We start from the raw sequence: 14,876 nt of genomic DNA on the forward strand, positions 1-14,876 counted from the left end.
CATATATTTTTGAGTTTGAGTTTTTAAGTTTTATTTTTCGTTGTATTTATAATAAGGAAGAATTTTGCTAAATTTGTGTCGTACTATAAATTGTGTGCAAGCGCAGAGTCTATTGCAGTCTATACCTCTATTTACCCATTTGTGCTGCATGTAGTGTCCTTATTATCTGCCAAAAGTCAGAGAATAAAAAGGGTGAGTATTGTTTAAACAAAGTAGAGACATGTATGATATCATACTGCATAAAACACTCGCAGTTTATTGATATGAATACATATGAATTTTACAAAGCAGATTCTTGAAAATGTATTAAACAACAAGAGAGGTAGTGAATGTATGTTACTATTACATTATCTAAACAGTAATTTAGTCAATAGTATTTATTGTTGCAATACCCATAATAAAGCTGCATAACTTTTTTTGAGAATCTTTGAACAATGGAATTTTTTAAAAATGTAGAGTTGCGCAACTGAGAGGCTACTTTTTCTTTTGCAAAAACACTGATCATCAGTCAGGGTGGCAATGGCACTACAATGATGATGTTGATGGAGGGCCAAGTGCTGCTTTTCACTTGTCCCATCTAGATTTAAATCTGCCTGTCCCACAAGCTCACGTTTCTAACTATAGGTTTCCCACCAGTGTCCTAGAAGTTATAACTGTAGTGGTTTTATGCTGTGCCGTGCTTTAGCTTGTGCATGACACAATATCCATGCTGCATGTAATTTGTTGTGTGGTTTGTTTGTTTGTGTAATTTATTCTTAGTCGTACTGGAGTGCCTTAAAAGAAGAGGTGGTTCTAATGTTTTGGCCACCCTATTTAAAATGAATGATGGGGCAAAAACATTAGAACCACCTTTTCTATAATTCTCTCCAGTACAACTGCACTAACCACTTTGACCTCAGTAATAAACTGAGAGTAGAACTAGAAAATGCATTTCCAAAGATAAAATGCACTGCGAATGCTTCAGCGCTCCAAGCTAAGCGGAAAAAAGCTAAATGGCTGAAATAGAAGAAATGAAATGTTGCTTCCTTAGGCAAACTATAATATACTGGTTGGGCAAACGTCAAAGCCAGTTGGCCTTTAAAAACTTCAAAGGCAATTGTGTGACGGCACCGATTACGTCATCAAAGCAATAAATTATTTAAAGTAAGCTAAAATTTAAACTAGTATAAAAATTTTGAAAATTATTAAATATCTTAAAGAGCCATATACAAGCAATATCCTTAAATGTTGTGAAGTTTAAATTGTGTTTCTGGCTGAAAATATGCTAATGTAACTACGTGCCAAATACATATGAAATTTACTGTATAAAATAGCACCTTCACAAGATTCCACATGTGCTAAAACATCAATATGGATAATCAAATAATATTTATTTATGAGTTGGTAACTTATTGGTAGCTGCTGCTCCTTATTTTGCTTTCGGCTGTTTCCTTTCAGGAGTCGCCACAGCCATCTAACCCTGTCCTCTGCATCCTCCTGTCTCACACCAACTAACTTCATGTCCTCTCTCACTACATCCATAAATCTCTTTTGTCTTCCTCTAGACCTCCTGCATGGCAGCTCCAACCTCAGCATCCTTCTACAAATATATTCACAGTCTCTCCTCTGAACATGTCCAAACCACTTCAATCTGGCCTCTCTGACTTTATATCCAAAACATCTAACATGAGCCGTCCCTCTGATGGACTCATTCCTGATCCTGTCCATCCTCGAAACTCCCATAGAGAACCTCGACATCTTAAAGGGTAACTTATTGGTAACTAATATATCATTATTATTATACTAGTGCTTTTACTTTTGGTACTTTGAGTATATTTTTGGTGCTAATTTGTTCTTATGTATAGTGTTTCCAATGTATGACTTTCCTTAAAACCGCAGTTTTATTTTGAAGGTAGGGGTTTCCCTTGGCGTGATGACGTGACAGTTGACGTGGATTACATCGAATGGTGTCATTGGTTCACACCGACGCACAAGGCCTGTAGTTCGAAAGCTGTCGGGGCCCAGCGAGCTGAACCGTTAGCTACAGTTCGAGTAAAGTTACAATATTTTCAAATTAATTTAAAGGATTTTTGAGCCATTTCACCCACAAAGAGGTGTGCAACTTTTGGAAGATGCGGTTGTCAGAAGGAGCAACAACCCAGCGGGATACGCAGGCGTGTTTTTGAATGGCATTGTTTAACTGCATCTTGGCTGAGTTGCCTTGAACTCCACGCAAGGAGAAAAGAAAGCTAACTGGTTAGGTAGCTAGCGGCTAACTAGCTAGCGGAGGCTATCTGGCCAACTCGCGTGCTATTCACTTCCTTGTTGCACGTTGGAGTGGGATGGAAGGCGAGAAGAAGGTTGTGAGGAAGAGACAGAGTTGTTTACCTTAAGTTTTACACTACCCGTCGAATGGATTCACATGCGTGCATGGACTGTAGCATCTCAGTGGGACTGGATTATACATTTGGAGGGGCTTTGGGCCTAAGCTTGACCAAGAAATGGAATGCGCCTGTCTAGCCGGACGCAGTTAGCTAGTGAAGTCTAGCTGGCTAAACCGACTAGCATTAGCTATCAAACCTAGGATATGTCCGTCCTAAAGTACAATGGTTGAGTATTCACTAGCTTTATAACTACGCACCGCTATTTTGGATTTTATGCTTCGGTGTCTGCTGACACAAAGTGTCATGAAATACCTTCTGGGGTAACTAACTTTATCTGCATTCTCAATTTAGCTAGCTCTGTAATGCTATAGCTGTACTTGTGATTTAGCTACTTGTCTGGTTGTGAATTCGCTGTAACGTAAGCTAATTAGCCTCTTACACAGCTAGCCCAATGTTTTGTTCAGCTACACAACCGGGGACATAGCTTTGCTAGGACACCATATAGGGATAATTCTAGACATCGCAATAAAATTTATTTAATAGATAAATGCCTAATTCAGAGGTGCTTCGCGAGGGTCGGGGACGGAGTCCCTCCGCACAGAGAAATGCTAACAGGCAGGACAGGCGTAGTAAACCGGGCAGCGGTGCTGCTCAGCGCGAGAAACACCGTGAGAAGAGGCGGTCATCGGCTTCTAGGAGAAAGAAACGCAGGCAGGCCAGGGAAAGAGACTTGTGGCATACCGGTACATCAGAAGAACCTGACAATGATCGAAAGAGCACTTATGAGAAAGACGTTGAACTTCGGACATTGGTAGAGTATGATGACGTGAGCTCTCAGTCTGAGCGATTTTCTGGGAGCCCCTCTCCTAAACTTGAACCCCGTGCTGACCGTCTCTCAGTGGACCGACTCAGCGATGTTGACTACAAGGACTATAATGGACCAGCATCCCCAGACAGGGGTCGCTTAAGAGACCGAGAGGTAGTGTGCTTGAGCAAGGACGAACAAACAAGAGGACCATCGGAAAGAAGCAGGCAAGAGAAGGAGGTTGGCAGGAAAAAGGACCGCCAGAGTCGTGAGAGAGACTCCTCGAAAGCAAGGAGTGGAGGAAACCTGAGTGGTTCCAAAAATCACAGAGACACTGTAAGGAGCAATGACAGAAATGGGAAAAGGACATCTTCATCACAGTCCTCACAATCTGCAGATAAAAGAGATTCAAAAATGCACAGAAGTAAAACAAGATCTGATAAAGAGCCCCCGTCTGCATACAGAGATGCTCCACAGTCTTACAGAGATGACCGTGAAGACCTCAGGGCATACAGGAGAAGTCCTGGTTTTAAAGCAGAAAGTCCCTATGGGACATCATACACCTATAACTACCAGTCGCCTGGTGGTTACAACCAGCTGATATCTAGAAGAAGTCCAACATATGGGAGCAAAAGACTCTCCCCTAGCTCCACATATTACAGCCGTGATGTAGATGTTTATGGGGCATATGGCATGCCAAAGTCACCCAGTTTATATTCCAGCAATAAGAGGAAGCGATCCCCAGCGAGTCCGGTGAACTGGCGCAGGTCACCAAGTTATGGCCGTCACAGCCCATATGAACAAGGAGAGTTTGGTTCAAGTCCTTATGGAAATCGCAGAAGATCACGAAGTCCATACAGGAAGTCCTTGAGCCCAAGTCCAGATGTCAGGTGAGTTTGTATAGAGCAGTTAATAGGATGTGGATCTAATTATTTGATGTATTTGTTTGATTTGTTATATTTAGCTATAGCAGGTTCAAATTTAATGTGTAATGCTTTAGTATAGTGTGGGAATGGGAACTCTTAGTGAAGCACTTCTTTACCATATTCAACTTAGAATATGATTTCTTTCTGGCTGTGCAGCGATATTCCACAAAATGCATACAATTAAAAATAGTTGCACAAACATATCATGACATTTATGTTTAAGGTCATATTTTCTTTCAGTGTTTTCTAGCATGCCTGTGCCTTTCCACAATCCTTATTATGTGAGAGATAAAGTACTTGCACATGATATTGTGCAACTAGTAATAAAAATTAGTTTTTTTCAATTTGTTCAAACTAAACACATTTTTTCTTTCAAGTAGATAAATGTCAAGTTTGTAATGTAAAGGCAAAATCCAAAAATGATGTCTTATTTATTTAATTTTTTTTACAGGCGAACTGCTAGGTCTCGTAGCAGAAGTCCATATTCATCCTCAAGACACTCACGTTCTCGCAGCCGCCATCGCCACTCTCGCTCCCGTAGCCCCCCTTCTAGTCTCTCACCAAGCACGCTTACCTTTAAAAGCAGCCTTGCTGCTGAGCTCAGTAAGCAGAAAAAGGCTAAAGCTGCAGAAGCTGCTGCCAAGGCTAAGAACTCCAGCAACACATCTACTCCGACTAAGGGTTCCTCCTCTACTCACCAACTCAGTCCTAAATCCAATCACACATCCAGGAAGGGGCGTCCTCCCTCTCCCCCACAACCAGAAAAAGGTCCCAGAACTCCAACTTTGAGTCAGCCTCAGTCCCCGTCTGACAAGTCATCTAAGAGGGCCACTGAGCACCAGACCAGCAGAGACAGAGATGCAAAGGGGAAAGATGACTCTCTACATCGGGACAAGAGAAAAGCATTAGCATCTGGACAGGGCAAAGACAAGGAACGAGCCACTGTCCCTCCCCTTTCTACTCTGTCATCTTTACCATTGTCCCAGACAGTTCTTGAGAACATAGACAAAGGAGAAAGGTATAGATGTGTTGATCTAGAATTTTCATGTACATAATTTGAACTTGACTGTAGGCACTTAAAAGTAATCCTTTGTTTCACAGCTTAAAGGAAAACTCGGCCACAGGAAAGAAAAAGTCAGAGAGAAAGTCCCGTCAACTTCTGACAGATTTGCCTCTCCCCCCTGAACTTCTTGGCGGACCATCTTCTCCACACAGCCCACCGGAAGATAAAAAGTCCCAACCACTTCGCAGAAGACCGCAGTATGTTATGGCACATTTAATGCCCTTTTTTCTGTTCCTCTGCTACTGTTTGCTGCATATTTATTTTTGCGTCTTTTGAAATATTTTATTGTGATTTCCAGAATTTGCGGCCCGAGATATGGTGAGATTAAGGAAACTGAAATAGACTGGGGCAAACGCTGCGTGGACAAGTTTGAGATCATTGGAATCACAGGAGAAGGCACCTATGGTCAGGTGTACAAAGCAAAAGACAAAGACACCTGTGAGTGTTCTGACACTTCATGTTCATTCATAATTGCTCATCAACATTGCACACAGATCAATTCCTCGTGTTCTTCTTTCTAGTGGGCTCAATTATAAATACATTTTTTTAGGGTGCAATTAGCTTTCAATCTCATCTTAACAAACTCTCCTTCGTTGTGTTTCATAGCTGAAATGGTGGCTTTGAAGAAGGTTCGACTGGACAATGAAAAAGAGGGATTCCCGATCACCGCTATCAGAGAGATTAAAATTTTGCGACAACTGAACCACAAGAGCATCATAAACATGAAGGAGATTGTTACAGACAAGGAGGATGCTCTAGATTTTAAGAATGACAAAGGTACAGTATAGTAATTAAGTAATGATTTAATATATTCTTCATATATTGTCTTTTGTGATAGCTCAATCTTTTTCCTCTTTTACCTCAGGTGCTTTTTATCTTGTATTTGAGTATATGGACCACGACTTGATGGGTTTACTTGAGTCTGGCCTGGTTCACTTCAACGAGAGCCACATCAAGTCTTTCATGCGGCAGTTACTGGAGGGCCTTGATTACTGCCACAAGAAAAACTTTCTGCACAGAGACATCAAGTGCTCCAACATCCTGCTTAATAACAAGTGAGTCATCAGAATAGTTTTCAAAACCCTATATCTTTTATTACGTTGTCAAGTGTTTTCTCAGTTAAACTTAATACTTTTCCCCTCCCCCTGTAATCAGAGGTCAAATAAAGCTTGCAGACTTTGGTCTTGCACGGCTGTATAACTCTGAAGAAAGGTAGATATCATGTAACTTACTTTGTGGAAATACATCACGATCTTTCTCCCACTTTAATGAACTTTCCAACTAAATCCATTTTTACTGTATTTCTAGTCGACCATACACCAATAAAGTGATCACACTTTGGTACCGCCCCCCGGAGCTGCTCCTGGGAGAAGAGAGGTACACACCGGCTATTGACGTGTGGAGCTGTGGGTAAGAGCAGGGCTGTTTATAAACCTAAGTTTATATAACATGATTCTACTGGGCTACTTCTTCTAATTGTGAATTGTGTCCTATTTTTTTCTATCATAGATGCATTCTCGGAGAACTGTTCACAAAGAAACCCATCTTTCAAGCCAATCAGGAGCTTGCCCAGTTAGAGCTTATTAGGTAAGTTAAGGCTAATTTGGATAAAAATGTTAATGACGCAGTGCACTTTTGAACCCTAGACAGATTTTAATTGGTTTAACCTATATACATTAAAGTAGGAAGCAAAAACAGGAATTATTTTCCTCACTGTTAGTCTCAGTCGACCATAACCATGAGATATGTTTTGTTACTACTGCCCTTGTCTGGCTAAAGTTGAAGGTAGTGATTAATTAGGTGGAGGGAGCGGGTCTCTACTGCAGAAACCATTAACCTTTTTTGTACTTTAAACCATAATATCAAAGAAATATCTAAATTACTTCATCACTTTGCAAATTAAACTATGCCAAGTGATCATAAGGGAGGTAAGAGTGAAGGCAAATATAATGCAGTCAAAGGGAAGAAGCTTGTTTCGGTGTTGTCATTCTGTGATATGCAAGAGCTTACCATAACAAACGTCCACACATTGTCACTAAATAAATAAATTTCTTTGTTTTAGTCGAATATGTGGCAGCCCCTGTCCTGCCGTCTGGCCGGATGTAATAAAGCTTCCCTTTTTTAACACCATGAAACCAAAGAAACAGTACAGGAGACGGCTACGAGAGGAGTTTGCTTTGTAAGTCAATGCACGTGATGCCATATAATATATTAAGGGCCTTGGAACATTGTGTTTTTACTGTGAACTTGTTCATCTGTTGTTGTTCTTGTTTAGCATTCCTCCATCTGCCCTGGATCTGTTTGATCACATGTTAAACCTGGACCCCAATAAACGCTGCACGGCCGAACAAGCACTGGGCAGCGAGTTCCTCAAGGATGTGGACCCAGACAAGATGCCGCCACCAGAGTATGTTTGGGTTCATGTTGATCCAATTAGGGTTCACTTATCCTTAACATTTTCTTAACATGTTAACTATCTTCTGTCCTTCCAGTCTTCCACTGTGGCAGGATTGTCATGAGCTTTGGAGTAAAAAACGTCGCCGTCAGAAGCAGATGCCGGAGGAACTTGCAGCCCCAAAGGCACCGCGTAAAGAGCTGGGCCTTGATGACAGCCGTAGTAACACTCCTCAGGGCATTCCTGCTCCTGGAGGCACCAAAGCCCAGACTGCAGCTGCTTCTGCCCTGCTTGGTAAGTTTGACTATTGTTTGTATTTGTAGTCATTTGAAAGGATCATTTTAGTACATGTAATTCAGTCTGTGTACATATAGTCGCAAGAAAAAGTAAAAATAAAATTCCTAGTCATAAAACGTAATCTAATCATTATCAAAGTAAAATATCTAAACTATACTGTTTCTAAGCTGATTGGGGAAAAAAAAAAACCTTGTCTTTACTGAACACACTGATTTAATCATACAAAACCATGGTAGAAAAAGTATGTTATTAAAAGACAAGTGGAGTCAGGTGTTTGTAAGTCCCTTTGTATAAAAGCCTCTGCAAACCTGGAGTCCAACCAATAAAATGTGAATTAGAAATAACTTGACATATAAAAACACAAGAAGCAGCAGCTGATACGAGCTATGCCTTACAAAATAAAAAAACTCAAAAGACCTGTCATCAAGGGTTGTTGATTTGCATATAGCTGGAAGGCGCTACAGGCTAATCTCAAAGAATTTTAGATATTCGTCAATCCACAGTTAAACAGGTTGTCTATAAATGGAGCGATTTGGAACTGTGGCTACTCTCCATAGAAGTGGGCACCCAGCCAGGGTCAATACAAAGGCACAACACAGAATGCCTGATGAGGTAAAAAAGAACCCTAGAGTAGCAGCTAAAGACTTGAAAAACATTTCTGTTCATCAGCCAACCATCCTGAACCTCCACAACAGTACTGGGAAGATATTTTATGTAGAGATGTATCAAAAGTTAGAAAGAGCACTATGTATGATATAAAAAGAGAAGAGCATACCAACATAAAAACATTATCCAAACGGTGTAGTATGGTAAGGGGAGGATTATAAGTTTGGGCTGTTTTGCTGCCTCTGGACCTGGACCGGTTGCCTTTGTAGAGGGAAAAGTATATTCTGATGTTTATCAAAGTAATACAGGAATCATTTTAACAATCCCCATACCAGACATCAGAATGTCAAAGAATCGCCTCTGCTCACATTTAGTGTCTGTCAGTCTGCAACTTGGATGAGTTTGTTTGCCTGGTTGTCCAAAAACGAGTAAGCATACATCAACCAGCCAAACTGCTCCACTCCACTGGATGATTTTTCGTTTTGAAATTTTAAACAGTGGCTGACTCCCTTTAGAACGAAAGGTACAATCGTAACTGTGCAATTTGCTTTTTTTTTTAAAAAAAATAAAAAAAAATTGTGATAACAATGGCTGTTTATTGCACGGATAAATAAGCGAACCTGTACGCTTGGTTTTTACATTTTTTAACATAAAAGTGGTTTTGTATGCCATTTTATTTTGCATAAGGTCTCTAAAATATGAATGATCTGGATGTGTAGAAAGTATTTTAGATTAACTGCTCAAACCACAGATGTGGATATAAGCTCTAGAAAAAAGCCTGTAATATAAATTACGTTTATGTTTTCTTACAGACCCAAAGGGTCCAAACTCCCAGCTGACCCAGGAGCAGCTGGCAGTCCTCCTGAACTTCCTCGGCCAGTCCAAGAATGCAGTGAACATGTCTCAATTTGTCCAGTCAATGAGTACCAAGGTCAACCAGGAGACATTACAGCAGCTCTCTAAAGCCCTAGCTCCCTCAGACCCACCTGAACCTCTTCCTTTGCCAACACCTGCCAAGCTTCCCCAGCCTGCTCCTCCAGCAGGTGTACCCCGTACACCCCCAATGCCCAAGCCTCCTTCACCGCCCGTGTCTGCTCCTTCAGGTATTCCAGAAGGAGAGGCTGCAGCTGCCACACAGACAGCCATGACAATGCTGCTAGCTCAACTCCTCCAGGCTCAACAGACTCAGAGGCAGGAACCGAGTGATGTTGGAGAAGGAGCAGAGAGCACAAACCCTGCAGAAGCAGCACCAGGGGGACCTCTTCTACCTCCAGAGGTCAAACAGCCTCCCGAGCCCAGCCCAGTCTCTCCAGGTAAACCTTTTCCTGTATAGTATTATCAGTGAGTCAACTGAACATAGGGTGTGGGTCCTATGACTAATTAGGAAAAAATATTTTTGTTGTCTACTAATTCAAAGTTATGAGAATTAGAGAACATTGTTTTAAAAGTTGAAGTCAAAAAACCAATGAGGTAAAGAAGATTTAACAGAGAAAGTGATGAAAATATGTTAAGTAGCAATACAAAACCAGTGTAATCCATTACCAGAGGACAAGACTTGGATAAGAAAAGGGACATCACAGAAGTTAAATAGATTGTCGCAAATAAAATACCTTATGTTTAGTAATTTGTTATAATTTCTTTTTTCCAGTGTCTGAAGTAGGTGGAGTCTCAATCCTGCCTCCAGACCAGAGACCACCTGAGCCTCCTGAGCCTCCACCACATGCTGACCTCGACTACCGGCAGCCTCCACCTGAGCCCAAGACAGGCCTGGCTCCCCCTGTTGCTTCTGCAGGTGGAAGTGATGGAGGGAGACCCCCTGAACCAGACTACCCACCTCTCCCTACAGCAGAAGGTCCTGGATATGGGGGAGACTACAGCCACCCACCGCCTCCACCCTTCACTCCTGCAGGGTTTGGGGAGAGCTACATGGGTCACATGTTAGGTGGAGGCCTCCCGCCACACACTCTGAGAGAAGTGTTTAGTGGTCCTGGCCAGGCTGTTGGCTCATCGTCTGGTGCAGGGGTTCTGACTCGGGCCCACCCAGACCCCTTCCCTCCAGGTGCTGGAACCTCTGGACCCAGCACCATGGTGTTCACCGGGGACAAGGACCACCGTTTTGAGTACAATCACAGCCCCTTAACTGTGGAGGGACAACCCAACCCCAGCGCTATCCACCTGTACAACCACACCATGGCTAGAAAGGATGGCGTCCCTCCTGCCCCAACCGTCCCAGCTCCAGGACAACCCTGGGGCTCCCCTTCTCAAGTCGGGGCTCCACCACTACCCCTCGGCTTTGTTCCACATGTGAACTCAACTGCAACAATCAGAGGACGAGGACTGCCCTTCTAAAAGACAGGAAATCTGACATGGCAGTTTTTGACAATGGACATTGGCTTCAGGACTCAGGACTTTTGAGTATGAAGCCTCTCAGGCCATACCACAAAATAACTTAAATCTGTCTAAGACCTTGTATTCCTTCTCAGTCTGGTATGTGGAGTAATCTGCAGCAGGACAGGCGAATAACACCACAGGAGCTTTTCTTGCTCATACCATTTTCATAGTTTTTTGTAATCTGTTCTGCTGTCTTTTAAATTAAACTTTTACCTTTTTTTTTTTTGAGTGTACATTATCAGGCTGGGTACATTTTAAATCTCTACCTTAGCCTTTCTGTAATTGCTCCAGGGCAGACTAGTATTAATGTTTTGCACTACTGACTGAAGTAGGCGGAAACTATTTTAGCTATGAAAGGAATCAGAAGATGTGCTTTAAGTGCACAGTTAGGAATCTGAGCAGTAATGTAGTGTCCCTATTTTTATCATCATAATTATGTTGAAAAAAAGGCTCAGCTGATTGGGTAGATGGCTCAGCTATCAGCACAGAGGTACCAGTATAGTACCAGAGAGACTGGTAGTACTTGGGTAACTGCAGCAAATCTGGTGTGACTTTATGGAGAAAGGCTATTTTCTTTTGCCACACACAAACTTCACCCCACTTAAAAAGGAAATTTTTCTTTTTTTTTTGTACAGAATATATTTTGGCCCCTTTCCCTCCTCCTTTTGGAAATGTTTATTAAAGAAATGCCAACATTGTATTATTGTCTATTTGGATTGAATGTGTTGGCTTTATAGATCACACCACCAGAGGGCAGTGTCATGTCAAATATCATCCTGCTCACTTAACACACAGTGGATACTCCTTGCAACGGATGACTGTGGTTTCTGTGATGCGCGTCGGCCTTCGGTGCTGCATCTGTAGGTAAATGTACTCGCTTGTCAGTCTCAATCAAAACCAACAGACCTTAGCTGGCAACTAGGTTTTTACTGGTGCTAAATCATGAGCATATGAACCTTTCATAAGATGACGAGCTCCTTGAGTAAGTCAGTATAATGCAAATAGACATATGTTGTGGCTGTATTCATGCTACAAAAATGGTTGTATTTTGTAGCATGAAAACACTTGGCTTGAATACAGAACCCTGAATGAAAAGCGGTGTGATTGTCAGGGATGTACAAATACATGATGGCACCCACATGTTTCTTAAGGAAAACCACTTCTGAGATCACAAGTTCTCCTGAAGGCCTCTGCTTAATGTCAGCTTTGATATGAATTTTCTACATATCACTAGACCTTTTTTTTTTTGCCATCTCCACCTTCAAATGAGCTGCTTTTCCTCTCACTTCAAATAAAAGGCTTTTTCTTTTTTCCTCCAGTGCTGTCATGCTGCAGGGTTAACTGTCTCTACAGCTAAGTAGTATCAAATTAAGGGTAGGCTTAACAGACACCTTCTGAGAGAGGTCAATTCTGCAGGAGCAAGACAATTTAACAGTTATGCAATAAATCTCTTCAGGATAGTGGTAATGAAAGTTCTGTTTAAACGTTCAGAGAGGTGTTGATTTGTCAGCTCATGTTTTAAGCTGCAATAGACCAAGGTGTGAGATGGTGATACATAACAGGTTTTTTCAAGATTTAACTACTTAATTGATCCCATAGTCGAATTGTGTAAAGGAGTTGAATCATAATTTTAAACTAAATTGCTAGATTGCATACACGGACTTAATTAAGGAAAGATTCAAATAATGGAGATTGTGAGAAATGACTTTTATCATCCAGCTGAACAGAGTCTTACTCCAAACTCGTCTGTCCGTTGTTTCACCCATCACATCCAAATGTGAATTTGTCAGTGATTATCTCAGAGGGGCTCCGTTCCTCAAGGCTAATTCAGAATGTGGATGGCAGCTCAAATCAACGGCTTTCGGCTTGTCCCTTCAGGGGTCACCACAGTGGCACGCGTGTTTGTACGCCGGGTGGCCTTCCTGCTGCACCCCTCACATTTTTTTTAATCCGGGCCCCCTGGTGGCTGGGAGGGGCCACACCTGGTGGGGTGGGATTCGACCCTGCAGCCTTCTGCCTCCCAACCCAATGCTCTACGACTGAGCCACCAGGCCCCCTCTTTACTGTGATTAATAAGCCGTGGATGATGGATCGTTGAAAATGTGCAGTAGCTTCAATGGGACACTGAGCTTTAAAGAGAAGATGGAAAGGAAGAGTGAGGCAGGCGATGTATGGAAGAGCATAGATATGAACCAAACCATCACTCTTTACATGTTAGTACATTTATTCAACAGAGCTAATAAAAAAACAATCAATCATTCTATTTACGTTCAAATACTTCAGTGTACATGTGAGCAGATATCCAGCCACATGACTTCCTGCTGCGTAACCAACAAGAGAAAACCCACAGCAAAACCAAAGGAATAAAATTATCAGTGTTTCACCTCATTTCTTCTACGTAGAAATAAAATGAAAACGGACATTTCTTTGTTTGTTCCCATAGTTTGGTATTTTTGGGGAATTCATTCATTCACTTTCTTTTGCAGAATCGAGTCTGAAGATTGAAGCCAGTTCCATGTACTGTAAAGGAAAAAAAAATCTAAGATCAAAATCTATCTAGCAACTCATGAGTGTATCTCCAACTCATGAGTAAAAACGTGTGTGTGTGTACGTGCCAAGCTACACTAACCACTCATTACTGGTGCTAAGTTAATGTTTACTACGCAGACATTTATTTTATTTCATGTTACAGGTACAACATGCAATTAGCGCTAACATGAGACTGAAATGATTCCACTCTGTTTCTCCCAGCTCTGCCACAGTCTGCTAAGCTATGCTGGATCCAGATGTCTTTGAAATTCTCTGATTGGATTGAAGGGTGAGTCTTGGTTTACAAAACACTTTATGAAATAAATCCCTCTGCTCTGCAGGCAGGGGCTGTTTAAAGAGTCTGGATCACAGGACAATCATTTTAGAGCATTCGAAAGCAAAAGTCACATGCAGACTGCAGCTTCAGTTCCTTCACATTCAGACCGACATGTTTTTTTTTTTGTAGTACTTCCCAAAAACAGGAGATATTTGCAATGTTTTGTGTAGAATTTGCACACATTGCCCAACACGCACCTGGACTGAAGTGGGAAATGATCATCTAGAAAGAGAACAAGTATTTTTTTTTTCCCCTTTTGTGTTAAAAAAGTAGACAAATGTCAGGCAGGATTAAATGTAGATGAAATGCATATTTTTCAGGAAGTGAACGGTAAATATAGCTGCAGGAAAGAGCCCACAAGAGCCACGCTGACAGGAAAATTGGCAAAAAGGGGAAAAAGAAAAGCTTAACCCACGTAAATGCTCTCAGCATGCTTCCTCTTTTCTGCTCTATGACGGTGTTTACTGAGCTTCCTCTGACTCGCCCTCTCTCACACACATTTGTGCTGAAACGTATTCCTCTGACAAACGTGAGAATCAGCAAAATGCTGTGTACATTAAAACACACACACACACACAAACCACTGCACTGCTCAGCTTGAGCACAGTGTGGTGCTAAAGCACTGGAAAGAAACTTGGAAATCAGGAGCATCTTAATCCGTCGACTTGATTTCCTAACCCTTGCTGAAATTGTGACTGAGATATACCTTTCATCCTTGAACCAAAGCTCCAAACATATGGACCCATAGTCATTAAGAGCGATGTCTGACGCGCAGAATGAATTCATTTGTTCTTGAATGGCTCAAACACGACTCTCTGCAACTTCTTTAGCTGCTGGCTCTAGTTGCAAATGGAACACAGCCAATTTCATTATGATCCACCGACTTATTATATTTGACTAATCAGACTTAGAGCTTGTTAACTCATTACTGTTGTAAGGTGGCCCAAGGACAGCGAGAAGTGCTACCTGTGCTCGGTGTTGACAGTTAAAGAGGGAATGGAAATAATTAAGAGTTAACGATGATTTATTGAAGAATTAATGTGCTGACTTTGAATTAACCTTTGAGATTCTGCAGCAGATGAGCCATTAAGTGACCCGCGGTGCATCACTCTGCCTTGGGCCACACTGCTCCTGGAAGAGGTGAGTCAGCTCAACTAATGGCTG

The 14,876-nt window shown here is 41.8% G+C and overlaps 1 protein-coding gene across 1 annotated transcript; it reads left to right on the forward strand.

Moving 5' to 3' along the window:
* Positions 1–1,969: 1,969 nt before the first annotated feature.
* On the forward strand, positions 1,970–11,544 carry cdk13 (cyclin dependent kinase 13). The gene is made up of 14 exons (XM_067486361.1): positions 1,970–4,058; positions 4,546–5,112; positions 5,196–5,354; positions 5,456–5,595; positions 5,764–5,934; positions 6,023–6,212; positions 6,313–6,369; positions 6,466–6,567; positions 6,667–6,744; positions 7,220–7,336; positions 7,433–7,564; positions 7,650–7,846; positions 9,268–9,768; positions 10,104–11,544. Exons 1-14 carry the CDS (start codon positions 2,911–2,913, stop codon positions 10,802–10,804), a joined length of 4,260 nt encoding a protein of 1,419 aa, XP_067342462.1. The 5' UTR covers positions 1,970–2,910; the 3' UTR covers positions 10,805–11,544.
* The last annotated feature ends 3,332 nt before the right edge of the window (positions 11,545–14,876 follow it).

The sequence above is a fragment of the Channa argus genome, chromosome 19 (assembly GCF_033026475.1).
Source record: "Channa argus isolate prfri chromosome 19, Channa argus male v1.0, whole genome shotgun sequence".
Lineage (NCBI taxonomy): Eukaryota > Metazoa > Chordata > Actinopteri > Anabantiformes > Channidae > Channa > Channa argus.

What these genes read in the sequence shown, in the direction of transcription:
- cdk13 (XM_067486361.1), top strand. Translation starts at nt 2,911, where the DNA reads ATGCCTAATTCAGAGGTGCTTCGCGAGGGTCGGGGACGGAGTCCCTCC. An exon ending in AACATAGACAAAGGAGAAAG is followed by an intron (nt 5,113 to 5,195) that starts GTATAGATGTGT and finishes TTTGTTTCACAG; the next exon opens with CTTAAAGGAAAACTCGGCCA. An exon ending in AGATTTTAAGAATGACAAAG is followed by an intron (nt 5,935 to 6,022) that starts GTACAGTATAGT and finishes CTTTTACCTCAG; the next exon opens with GTGCTTTTTATCTTGTATTT.